Source organism: Podarcis cretensis (genome assembly GCF_951804945.1).
Source record: "Podarcis cretensis genome assembly, chromosome: Z".
Classification (NCBI taxonomy): Eukaryota; Metazoa; Chordata; class Lepidosauria; order Squamata; family Lacertidae; genus Podarcis; species Podarcis cretensis.
This window is the reverse complement of record NC_137184.1, coordinates 2,447,661-2,460,966: the sequence shown is the minus strand read 5'-3', so window position 1 is coordinate 2,460,966 and position 13,306 is coordinate 2,447,661. Positions and strand designations below refer to the sequence as shown.

General features: G+C 46.2%; 1 protein-coding gene across 1 annotated transcript in view; it reads right to left on the bottom strand.

Moving 5' to 3' along the window:
* ENTPD2 (ectonucleoside triphosphate diphosphohydrolase 2) overlaps nt 1–11,894 on the bottom strand; it is a 43,969-nt gene extending 32,075 nt beyond the window's left edge. Inside the window, exon 1 of the mRNA XM_079962144.1 lies at nt 11,662–11,894. Coding sequence (XP_079818270.1) covers nt 11,662–11,784 — 123 coding nt within the window. The 5' untranslated portion in view covers nt 11,785–11,894. The remainder of the gene's footprint in view (nt 1–11,661) is intronic.
* Between the last annotated feature and the right edge of the window lie 1,412 nt (nt 11,895–13,306).

Here is a 13,306-nt window from a genome sequence, read left to right as displayed (position 1 = left end):
AGAGCCTTGCTGGATCTGGCCAAAGAACCATCTAAACCAATACCTCCAGCAGCCAATCAGGATGCCTTTACGAGCAGGGTGTAAAGGCAAGAGCCTCATTTCGCTGGTTATCCAGCATCTGCTTTCAGAGGCAGACTGCCTCTGCAAATGGAGGCTCCATTTAACAAGCATAAGGGTGTAAGACGAGCCCTTGCTGAATCGGACTCTGGTCCATCTAGACCAGTATCCTGTTTTTGTACAATGGCCAACCATTTTGCCTCAGAAAATCCTCCTAGGTTTAATCCTGGGCATTTCCAGGCACGGCTGGGAACAGCCACAAGCTGGAACTCTGGAGAGTGTCAGTGCAGACAACAGTGAGCATGGTGGATCAATGACCTGGCCCCTGCAGTAGTTGTTCAAAAGGCATACTGCCTGGAGGCTCCACCTGCCAATGGCTGTTAGCCATGATGGCTAGACCTCTGCTCCATGCATCTGCCTCCCCTGGTCTGCCCTTAGTTGCATTTGTGATCTCCCATCGCTTAACTGCTGGAGGGAATGCAAGATACAGGGTGGGGAGGGGACATGTACGTACGTGTGGTGGTGGGAATGCCAATATGCCCTTAGATTTTTGAAGGGTATCTTTTAAATAATGTCTTCTTATAGTAAAGTTGGAAATGCAGAAGGGTCCACGATTAGCCTTGCTACCTTTCTTTTGCGCCTAGCATGTCCAAATCTAAGGAAATGCTGCTTCCCCGTCACCGCACAAAAAGCATTTATTAGTTGTGATCTATCCTTAGAATGTGGAGTATGCTAGACTTGTCTCCCCACTTCCTGGAAGCTTCCACTTCCTGGAGGAGAGCAACTGAACGGATGCCAACTCAGAGCAGCAACTTTCGCAGAGCCACAGGGGAGGCAACCTCCCACATGGTTTGGTATTGAATTGTGCGTAACAGTGGCCCCAGGAGGTTTTGGTGTTCCTTGAATTGCTGTACTCTAATCTTTGGGGGCTTTGGGGGGGGGCTTGGGTTGTAAAACAGCAGCAGAAGGATCTCAGGAGACCCCCCAAGAAGAGAAAACAATCAGTAGTTAGAGAGAGAGAGAGAGACCCAAAGCCAGATTCTGAATTTCTTTACACCACCAAGAAAACGTTTCCCTTCATCTTCACAACGTATCTAAAACTGAAAGCTGGAGGTGGCAGAGTGGGTTTGTGTTTCCGCTTCAGAGAATGCCCTTATATAGCAAATTTTGCAAGGTGCTTGCATGAACTCCAAGTTCAAGCTTTTATCCGTTTATCCACACCCAGCGACCAAGCCATTGCAATTCATTGTCATGGCAGGATAGACAATGGGCCATCAAGGCTAATTGGCTGGCTCTAAGAATGGGAGGAACTGGGGTGAAAGACACCCCAACATTACATGGGTCACCTGAGCTACCCTCTTGACCAGCCTTCACTAACCTGGTGCCCTCCTGCTGTTTTAGACTACAGCTCCCACCAGCCCCAGTAAAAGAGTATTGGGAAGTGATCTATAATGAATTGGGGGGGGTGTTTAAAGGTTCTTTCCCCCCCCCAAAAAAAACCAGAGTTCTTTCTGTTGGGGATAATTCAGACTGGAATCCCCAGGTGTCAAAAAAGGTTATTTATGTATGCTACAACTGCAGCTTGTATTTTGTTAGCCCCCAAATGGAAAACGAGCGAAGTCCCAACCAAAGAAGAATGGCAACTTAAGTTGACAGATTATGCACAACATGCAGACTTAACATATAGAATAAGACAACAAGAAGAACATGTGTTTAAAGAAGATTGGAAAACGTTTAGTTAATATATGGAAAATAATTATGTACAGCTGAAAACACTGGTAGCATTAAGATAAATTCAACAGTATAAATAAGTTTTGATGGATTCAATACTGACTGGTATAGTTTTTGTAAAATATAGCCAATCCTCTTCCTCAAATTTTGAAAAGACGTCTGTCCATATTGTGCCAAAAAAAGAAGCCCTATTTTGATACTACACTATACCCCATATAAGCCCCACCCCATATAATCAATCACAAGATGTGGAACATGCACACCATTTGACTGGCAATGCCCATCAATGGGGGTGGGGGTGGGCTCCCCCAAATATTTTATGGGGGGGGGAGCGGAGATCCCTCGGCCCCTAGGAGTTTGCACCTATGTCATGGTGCAAACAGAACTCTGAGCAGAAAACATTATCTGAAGCTCTGAGAAAGGAAATAGCCACAGAGGCAGAGAGAGAAAGAGCGAGAGAGAGAGAGAGAGAGAGAAACACCAGTGAGAGAGAATGAATTCAAGAGATCCTCATTAAAACAGCCCCCGCTGCATTGCAAAAAGCCCAAGACAAGCCCAATAGTCTCTTGGAGAAGTCCTGGCACTCAATCTGCCGGACAGAGAAGAATTTTTCTAAGCGCACAGGGGCTCATTCTGGCAGCGGCTGAATGACCTTTGCAAAGAACATCTCTGGGAAGAAGAATTGACTGCAGCTTCACTGTGTCCTGATTTGAAATAAAGAAGCGAAAGGCCTGGAGTCCCTTGCAAGCCCTCCAAGATGCTGCTTGACTCTTGCAGCTCGTAGATCATAAACTGTAGATTCGGAAGGGACTGCAAGGGTCATCTTACTCCAGCCCCCCGCAATGCAGAAATATGCTGAGACTTGTTGCAAGGCAGCATCTAGAGGGCCACATTTATTCCTCGGAACCCGGGAGCATAAACATGAGATTGATATTACTATTTCATTTGTGTGCCTCACTTTACACTTGTGTACAGTGAATTGCACCTGCTGTTTTACCACCCACTCAGTCAGTTTGGAGAGGTCCTATCAGAGCTCTTCTCAAACTCTTTTTGTTTTAAACAATTTAGTAGCACCAGGAAACCTGGCTGCCTCACTGCTCATCCCTACATATAGATAGTTTGTGATCAAGTTAAAAAGCAGAGGTCACAACACCAATCCTTTGGGGGGGGGTCTCCATTTCGTATATCTCTTTATTTAGAGAACTGTCCATCTAGTCCCACTCTTTGCTTCCTGTTTTCCCTGTTTCTTAATAGGCTCCTGGTTCACAGAAAAGACCCCGCCTTTCATTCCGTGACAGCTAAGCTCACTCAGGAGTCCTGGGTGAGGTGCTTAGATTTTCAAAAATCTTTTGACAAAGTACACCATTTCAGCTGGGTCACCTCTATGTGCCTGTAGATTCTCTCAGAGAACTTTAAAAGGTTAATGAGACATGGCTTGCCTTTGCAGAAGCCATGCTATTCCTGCTTTCCACTTTTGAAGTCAAATATGAATGTTACTGGAAGCTGTCCATTTACATATGTGAAGTTATGGCTCTGTGATCACTGTTGCTAATCGGTCCAGCAACAGTTAACATATTGCACCAGGCCCTGGGGACCACCTAAGGCTCAGTCCAGGGTCATCCCTCACCCTCTGCTTCGCTCTATGGCCAACTGTTCTGGGGTGTAGTCATTTAAGTGCCTTATACCATCAGACCACAGGATGCATCTTGCTCAGTATCACTACACTGACTGCCAGCAGCTCTAGAGGGTTTCACCGTACCTGGAGATGCCATTAGGGGAACCTGAGACCTTCTTCAGGCAAAGCAGGTGCTGTGCTACAGCCCTTCCCTGACCCAGCTCTTCCTTGTATTCCTAAGATATCATGCCAGTTTGTGACAGCACATTTTGTCACTTCCCAAAGCTCTACCCACCAATGCTTCCAAGTGAGAGAGATTGAGAAACAGGGCTTCAGGATTGCTCATTGTCTCATCTGGGAGGCTGCAGATGAAGTCACACTTTGGCAAAGTTACAGGAGAGTCAGGGAGAGTTCCAGCTGGAAAGTAGGAACGAAAGCAGGGAAAGAGCACAGCATTTATATAACTCCTGAGTGACTTGAATGCTAATCTGGAGGAAGGAAGAAGAAACGCCAGAGGAGGCGTCATCAAACTTGAAGAAAGGAACGAGCAGAAGGGAATGGGAGGAGATCAGTCCTGGGAGGTCACAGAACAAGGTTCCAAATCATTCCTTCGACTGATAGATTCAGGCTATGAGAGTCAAGGTTTAGGTAGCCAAAATAACATCACCCTCCCCCCCCCCCACAAGAAGGAGGTCAAGAGGCTTGGGGCTGCCCCAAAGTTTGGAGAAGTACAAAAATACCCAGTAAAAAAAACCCCAGTGCAGTCGGAGCGGTGGAAAGAGAAAACCCTAAAAACTGCTGAATAAAGACCGAGCGTGGTCAGTAGTCAAAGGATACTGACTGACAGAGTGGGGGTGGAAAACAGGGGCATGGCTGACTGGAATGGCTCAGATCCTGATCAAGTAGCACTCCATATGGCAACCTGTGGCCCTCCAGATGTTTATAAAAATATTTACATATGATTCATAAGATCATAGAATTGTAGAGTTGGAAGGGAACCCGAGGGTCATCTAGTCCAACCCCCGGCAATGCAGAAATCTCAGTTCAAGCATCCATGACAGGTGGCCATCCAATCTCTGCTTAAATACCTCCAAGGAAGGAGAGTCCACCATCTCCCAAGGGAGAACGTTCCACTGTTGAACAGCTCTTACCCTTAGTTGCTTCTTCCTAAATATATCAGAGCCGTTTACAACAATTGTGCATAAAGGCATACAATAAAAACCATATCAAAAGCTTAAAATCAGAAATCAGCTAACTCTTGTGGAAATATGTATTCCAAGCCTGAAGGAGTAGAAATTTTCAGCGGACATTTAAAAGTTGAAATGGAAGGAATTTGCTGGTTCTCTGGTTGTAGAGTGTTCCACAGAACTGGCTCAGTTTCTTGATGCTTTCATATGAACTTCACCAACTCGGAGAATGACCAGCAGTGCTGCTGCAGATGATCTCAGTGACTGAGATGAGATACAAATATTCAGGTGGTGCCTTAAGTACCCTGGAGCAAAGCTATTCAAGGTTCTGTAAACAGATACAAGGACCTAAAACCTTGTTGGACTCAAACTCCCATCAGCCCCAGCCAGTGTGGCCAATGATCAGGCATGATGGGAGCTGGAGTCTGATAATATCTGGAGCAGCCTTTCTCAACCTGTGGGTCCCCAGATGTTGTTGAACTACAAATCCCATCACCCATAGCTAGCAAGGCCAGAGCTCAGGGATGATGAGAGTTGTAGCCCAACAACATCTGGGGACCCACAGGTTGAGAACTGCTGAGAGGTAACCATGCTGAAAGAGAATGCATTAGTGGGTCATGGTTAATGCAAACCACTCATCCTTTTACTGTGGATTTAGACTTTGAAACGACTTGGAAGTGTCTCTAGCAATTGCAGTCCACGAATTAGCCCCAAGGCTTTCCTGATCTCACCTCCAGCAAAGTCAAGGTGCCAAAAGGCTTCTGTGCATGCAGGGCAGGGTTTTGGATGCAGGCCTCAGCAAAATTGTGCAAGATTGTTCCCAGGCTTCTTAAAAGGCTCACTCCTGCCCTGGCAAAGCAGTACTCTCAGACTTGGCTGGGGTGCCAAGGGATTTAAAGAGATTTACATACCAAGCGTGGAAGGCAGGATGCCCATGCGGAGACCGTGCCTCTCCCCCCGCCCCACCAGGAGACTCTCCAAATGCAGTGCTCCCACAGCAACCCGGCCTATGCATGTAACCAAAAGCAGAAACTCCCCTGAACAATCTCTATATTATTTCACTTTTCTCAAACAGCTTTCCAGTGACTGCGTAACACAGGTCAGTGTGACTCTTCCCATGGTGCAGATTAAAGGGGATGATGAGCGAGAATGCTGGAAGCAAGATATGAACCCACAATTCTCCCTCTCTGTCCTTCATCCCCCTTCTATGGATCCACAGATCCCATGTTCACAGGTGGGAAATCTTGACTACCTTTAAATAGAAATAATAAAAGAGTGAGCCTATGTCGTGGCAGTGCCACCAGAAATCAGCAGGAGATGTGAGCCTGCCAGGGGCAGGAAGTGGGTAAACCACAAACAGAACGGGAAGCAATCATCTCACTTAGTCAGCACTGTAGGTCCCAAAAGGGGCAAGCAGGGGGTGGCAGTTGATGGTGATCTACTGTCTGTCTGCCCTATCTGTTCTAGAGGTAGACTGCCCCTGCATGTGGAAGTTCTATTTACCTTTCAACCCTCTGCGGCTCTGTGGAATCCATTTTGCATTGGCTTCAACATAGCAGTGGGTGGGGAACAGTGAAGCTGCAATCCAGCAACATCTGGAAGGTTACATCTGGAAGGTCCGCTTCATTTTACAGGGTCCCTTCCAACTCTACAATACTTTGATTCTATGGAAGAAATGTTGGCTATAAATGCAAAGAACCATAGACTCTTTCTTCCATAGAATCATAAAACTGTAGAGGGTCATTTAGTCCAATTCCCTGCAAGCTAGGGATCTCAGTTTCCCATCCAGTTTGAAACCATACTAGACGCTGCTATCATAGAAGCCATGGTGGGTGTGGCTTCTAGGTGGTCACCCACCCAGTTCAAGACCAGACCTAGATCCCATCAGCACCAGCTAATGTGGCCAATGATCAGGAACACTGGGAGCTCCGGCCCAGCAACGTCATCTAACCATATCTCTCTCTCTCTACATTGAAAGCCACCTAAATGGCCTCCATCACGATGGAGGGCAGCGAGATAAACAAAAGGAAATGCTAGCAGATCTGCTTACATTTATGCATGTCTGGTATGTGCCCTACAAGGAAAATACAGTATGAGATTTCCATGGTGCAAAAATGTGGTCAAAGAAGAAAACGACGACTACAAGGAAGTCGCTTTCGCAATCTCTCCACACAGCCTCGCTCCATTTGCAAACTGCACCGGCAAGTATATATATTCTTAATGTTTAACCTGACCTTGCCTAAATGTGCCACTTCATTTCCTAAGCTCACATTGCCATTTCACAATAGATCCTCGTTGCCAAATAGCTGGGATACCTTTCTCTCTTGCCTCTTTTCCTCTGGGGAGGGGCTAAGGAGCAGTGCCCCAAACAATTTAAATAAAAACCAGGAGGGTAGGCGGAGAACTCCTACACTGCCCTGTGTTTATTTATGGCAGGAATGCACGTGGAACGAGGCGTGTTTGGCAACAGTTTCCACAGTGTGGATGACACAAGAGGGCTTCCCTGCTCTAACCTCACCTCATCTTCCCTGACAGCAGATATTGCACCTGCCCTGCTGATGGGAACACAGATAGGCCCTAAACGTAACTGGAAAATTGTGATCATATGGAAGGCATCCTGCCTGTCTGGCATGGTGCTCAGCAACCCAGATGCCTAGATGGAAAAGGTTCAAGGAAGAGGTTCCCAAGGAGCAAGACCAACTCTGAGAAAAGATTAATGCAATCTTGTAGTATTTATAGTATTGAAATGCTACTGTTGTTGCTTATGTTGTTATATTTGCTATTGTGTTGTTGTTGTTGTTGTTGTTGATAGATATGAAAGGAGCAAGCAGAACCTTGATGAGTGTATACTGTGGTACCTCGGGTTAAAAACTTAATTCATTCTGGAGGTCTGTTCTTAACCTGAGGTACCACTTTAGCTAATGGGGCCTCCCGCTGCCACCACCACGTGATTTCTGTTCTCATCCTGAAGCAAAGTTCTTAACCCGAGGTACTATTTCTGGGTTAGCGGAGTCTGTAACCTGAAGTGTCTGTAACCTGAGGTACCACTGTATTGTGAAAAGAGAGGGGTGGAGCTATGGATGAGGGGCTAAGCTCATGGTTCTAGTACAACCCTCACCCCTTTAATGCAGGAAATCTCCTCATACAACAACCCTGAAAGGAGGCCATCTAGCCTCTGCTTTAAAACCTCTAGTGAGGAGAAACCACATTCTGTTCCACTGCCTACCACTTCGTTCAAAGCCTTTTTTCTTGCAATGTGCACCTACTAATCTGGGTTCTTATCCTCTGGAACAAGAGACAAGAGAGAACAGCATTCCAAATATTTGAAGATGGTTCCTATTGCATTTTTTAAAAAAAACCAGGCATCTCTCCAAAGCAGAAACTACAAACTGCCCAAGAAGATACCTCACACGAATCCAATAAACCACCATAAAAAGGGAGGCACAGAAACTGGGACTATTTCCAGCAAACAGATTGCTTGTTCTAAACATCAGACGCTGCCTTGTATCAGGTTAGACCTTTTGTCCATCCAGCCTCCTCCGACTGTCAGCAGCTTCCCAGGGTGGTCTTAGGCCTTACACCTGGGCTCTTCCGCACGCCAGGCAGTTGTTCTATGTCAGCAAAGTCCTTGCCCCTCCCTGATCTAAAGAGATGACCCTTGCATTCTTAAAGTGTTTTGGAGCGCTTGAGCTGACTGATTGCCTTTCTCTCCAGGGAGGTAGAAAGGAAGAAAGATTGTGACCGTTACTCCGTGCCAGTATTGGGCGGGGGTTGGTTTCTGAGATGGGAGGGGTCAGGTGCAAACCCTGGTCCACTGAAAGATCTTGAAAGAGCTGCTGTGTGATAAACTGGGATTTTTCTATCACAGGGCGAAGCTGCCCACTAGGCCAGGTGTGAGGAACACCTGAGGCCATTCAGATGTTGCTGGACTACAATTCCCAACATCCCTGACCACTGGCAGTTCTGGCTGATGGGCGCTGGAGGCCAACAGTACTGGGTTCCCCAAAAACAGGACATTAAATTTTCCTAGCAGGCTTTGCGACTAAATGAGTTGACCTGTGTCTCCCTCGCCAGGTGCCAAAGGCCCTGAAGGCCTTGCAGGGATAGCAAGAAAGTGCATTGTCATCCAGTCCATTAATATTTCTTAGCAGATCCACCCCCTTCAAATTGTTGATAATTGGTTTCAAAAGGGGTGGGTGGGCAAGGTCGGGGGGGGGGGTCTTTAGGTCCACCCAGCAATACCTTTTTATTCCTTCCACTGTTTCTTAAAAGAACACTCACTCTGAAGTTGTTCTTGTTAATATCTCAGCTTGTTAATATTAACCAGGAGATGTAAAGATGGGTAATATCCAATGCTAGATTAATGGGCACATTCAGTGGCACTTTGCTGGAGACAATGCGTGGCCTTTTACTTCATTTTAACCCGTTCTGCTTTGAAAAGGTGTGGTGTGCAATCTGAAAGATTTGTACCATGGGTTTTTGTGTGTGTTATAAGTGCTGATAAATAAGGTACCAATTCAGAGTTCCTGTCACTGAAGATGATTTGCTCCCTGGACATACCCCAGTTTTAGCACCCAGGAAAGCCATCCAGGACCCTCCCCTCCCCCCCACACATAACACAAAGTATTTAATTAATACAACAGAGAGATTATAGGCATTCAATCCTCTACTCAAATTATTCTGTCACACTCAGAAATATCAGCCTCTGATTTTAGACGGTTGCAGGTTGGGTGTGGTTATTCAACAACAACAACTTTATTGGTCAGCCAAATACAGGTTATATCCAAAAAGCTGAAAATGAAAGATGTAAGCAAACAATCTCAAAATATTTTCCCTCCCCCCATTTAATTAAATTTATTGATACTTGCCCAAAGATATGCAAAAGTTCATACCCAGTACAGAATATCTTTTTATAATACACTGAAATAAATGTTTAATCTAAAAAGGAATAAAGGCAGAAAGAAGAAGAAGAAAGGGAAATAAATGAAAGAAGAAAGGGAGAAAGTGAAAAGGGAAAGAAATACTCTACGAAAAAGACTCCCGGTTCTCTGTCCTGCAGGTAAATATAGTTTTTACTCATTAATTTCCAACCATTCTATCTTCTATAAACCATTTTTCAAATCTTCAAATCCAGATATTACAAGCATTTTATTTCATAGAAAAATTCCATAAGAAGTTTCCAGTCCTGAATAAATGTCAGTAAATATTTTTCTCTAATTAAACACGTTAACTTTGTCATCTCAGCTAAGCATATTAAAACATATTAAAGCATATTAAAACACAGGTGATTAAAAAAAATTAATAAGCAGAGCATGAGTAAGTAGGGTGGCACTTTGGATATGCTCAGAGCTACTGTTACATTTTTAGCCACCACTTCTCAGCTAAGGCCACCCAGAAAAATTGCCTGCCGCTTGACTGTTAAAACAACAACCAAATCTCAAAACAGCTTACAAAAAATACAATATTATAAAATCATCAATAAGAAAAACTAACAGCAGCAGTTTAAAACTTTCAGAAAGCCAGAAAGCAGAGAGGCCAACAATAGGTGGCGCCAGAGCCAAGAACAGACAGGGCCTTAAAGGACCACCTTTCGTTGCGCTCCATGAAGAGAGATTGGATTCAGCCCTGGGGCTCAGCCCTGGGTTCCAACGAAACCCCTAAAGAATTGCTACCATTGAATTACAGCGCAAAGAGCTGGACTATCCCACTTGTTCACCAGAAACTAAACTTTAAACTGCCCAGGAAGCGCCAGCCCTTCCTCCACCACCCGTTCAAGAACAAAATCAATGACAATTTCAGGGAGTGGGGATGAACTTCCAATTGCACCAGACAGATGCTAAGTCAGGGATCCCCTCTCCCTAGCGACCCATTTCCCTCCTCAACCCCATTAACCCTGCCCGCCTCCAATCAAACCACCTGGAAAACGCATCTAAATCTACAAACCCTTAAACGCCGCGACATTAGAACTCAAAGCAAGGAGACAACCCCACGCCCATGAAGGACCAACGCTTTTAACACTCGAGGCGCGTGTTTTTAGGACCCAACATATATTTATGGTTGCAAGTTGCTTTAAGAGTTTATGTTGTTTTAAATATTGGTTTTAATGCTGTAACCCGCCAACCTTAGCATGAGGGGTTGGCTAATAAATTAATAAATAGCAATAAGGATAACAAAAAATTTGAGCGTTGTCCCCAATGACTCTCAACACGCACGCACACACACACCCCAAACGAAAAACAAACTGGAGATACTTCTCCACAACTTTTGAACAGAAAGATGGAGAGGTTCCTATGGAAACTGTGTAATACACTGAGCTCTCTCCAACTTTGCATCCTAGATGGGGCCCTTTTATTTCATCTTCTGAACTCTTCAATTGGATAAAACATTTAAGTTGGTTTGCTTTCAACTCAAGAGTTCGGGCTTCAACTGGAGGTCATTAAATGGGCTCGGAAACTCGAGGCGGAGAGAAGCGCTGCCACCACCCGCAGAAAAGTGGAAGTTAGAAACAACATCCCATCCCATCTCCCTGTTTGAGGAACTGGTCCTCTGACACTGACTGGCAGAAGCCCCGTGTGACTCCCGTTGGAAACGCCAAGGACCGGACGAGGAACTTCCTGCGCGCAAAGCGAGCGCTCTGAGGCAGAGCTACAGCCTTTCTTTCCCCTACTAAAATAAAGCTCCGGTCCTCATGGTTCTGAATGAAGAGCTGGATCAGAATGGAGCCATAAGAAGCCGCCTTATACTGGGGTCAGGCCACTGGTCCGCCGCGCTTAGCGCTGCCAGTGCCAGCTCTGGCTGGCGGAAGCTCTCCAAGTTCTCAGACGAAGGAGGCTGCCAGCCTTGTTGGGAGATGCCAATAACTGCGCCTGCGAGCTGCCGCGCATAAGGCAGATGCTCTGCTGCAGAACGCTGCCCCAAGCCCGCTCCGTTTGCAAAGCTGAGTGCCTCTGCACATGCTCTTTTTCCTGGAGGAGACAGAGCTGTGCCCCGATTCACCACCTCCACGCCAGCTGCAGCGGAGGCTACGCCGGGCGTCTGGATTGTGCCGGGCGCTGCACGCGCGCTACCTACCTTAAAAGCGGGAGGCTCCCGCAGGTCCTTGGTTGGCAGGCAGAGGAGCAGGAGGCCCGCCAACGCCGCCAAGCCCAGACCGCCTAGAACCACCGCCACCTTCTTGGTCCCGCCGCTGCCCATCTCGCGGCTTTGGCAAACCGAAAACCGGAGCTGCAAACCGAAAACCGGAGCTGATGCGTCTCGCCTGCTCTCCGCCGCTGCTCCGAAGCTCAGCTCCTCCTCCTTCCTGACCGGGCGGCTTAAGAGGCCGGCGCAGCCAAAGAAGGAAGGCGGGGCGGGACCTGACTGGGCAGGTAGGGAAGAGTCCCTCCTCCTCCTCCTCCTCTTAGCAAAGCTGCCAAGTCAGCTTGGACCGGGCTTTCTGGGAAGTACCAGCGCCCCACGCGTGGGGATGGCAGGTCGGTGGAACCTCTCTGTGCAGGCGCAGGCTACCGCCGATTTATGTGCTAATGTGTCTGTTTCATAAAATTTGACTGTTAAAACAGCAACAACGGCACACAAACATCGAAGCAACTTACAAAAAAGATAAATCAACAATAAGGAAAAACTAACAACAGCAATTTAAAACTTTCAGAAAGTTACATTTTCTTAAACATTCTGCTAAAAGCATTCTTGTTTAAACAAGGCTGCCCAGATGTTTTAATCTGTTTTAGACTATTGCTTATTGTTTTAAACAAGTATGTTTTTAGCAGGCGCCACAAAGAGTAAGGTGAAAGCACCATCAACAGGCAGGGAGTTCCAAAGTGTACAGGTGCTGCCACACTAAAAGACTGAGTACTTGCAATATGGAATGGGTGCAGCAGGTATAACAGTGCCCATTCTGGCAATCAAAGTGGTCAAGTGGGCATATATGGGTAAGGAAATCCGATAGATTCCATTCATTTCCATCCTACCCTTTCTTCAAGGAGCTCAGGGTGGCACACAATGGTTAGGATTGATGGAGGTTGTCTTCTTCTTCTTCAGTGATCCCTTGTAGCCAAGTAAGATTGTCTTCCATGAACACGGTCGTAATGGTGAGTCCATAAGTGACTGTGGAGGCCAATTCTGGATCCACACGTCCTTCCACAGTGGGGACATAGGTTTCCGTGTGGGAGCTGATCACAGTGAGAGTCTGCCAAACATGCCTTCCTCTTAGCATGGCTTGGGAAACCCAGCCAGATGGGCAGGATATTATTATTATTATTATTATTATTATTATTATTATTATTATTATCATCATCATCACCATCATCATCTCATTTCTTCCTTTTGTCCTGAGTTCATTCTTCTTCAAAGTGCAATACACATTGGTAAAAGATATTCCCCAACAGGCCAGTGTTTCCCAATTTCCCATGTTTATACAGTCATACCTCAGGTTACAGATGCTTCAGGTTGTTTTTTTTCGGGTTACAGACACGCCGAAACCTGGAAGTACTGGAACAGGTTACTTCCGGGTTTCAGCGGTCGTGCATGCACAGCACTAAATCACGCTTTGCCCACATGCAGAAGCGCTGAATCGTAACCTGTGCGTGCACGCGCGCGGCACTGCGGGTTGCAAACGTTCCTCCCGCATGGATCACGTTTGCAACCTGAGCGTCCACTGTACTGCATTTTTTAAAGATTTGCCTTGAGAGCGTCTTTAAACCTCTTTTGTTGTCCACCT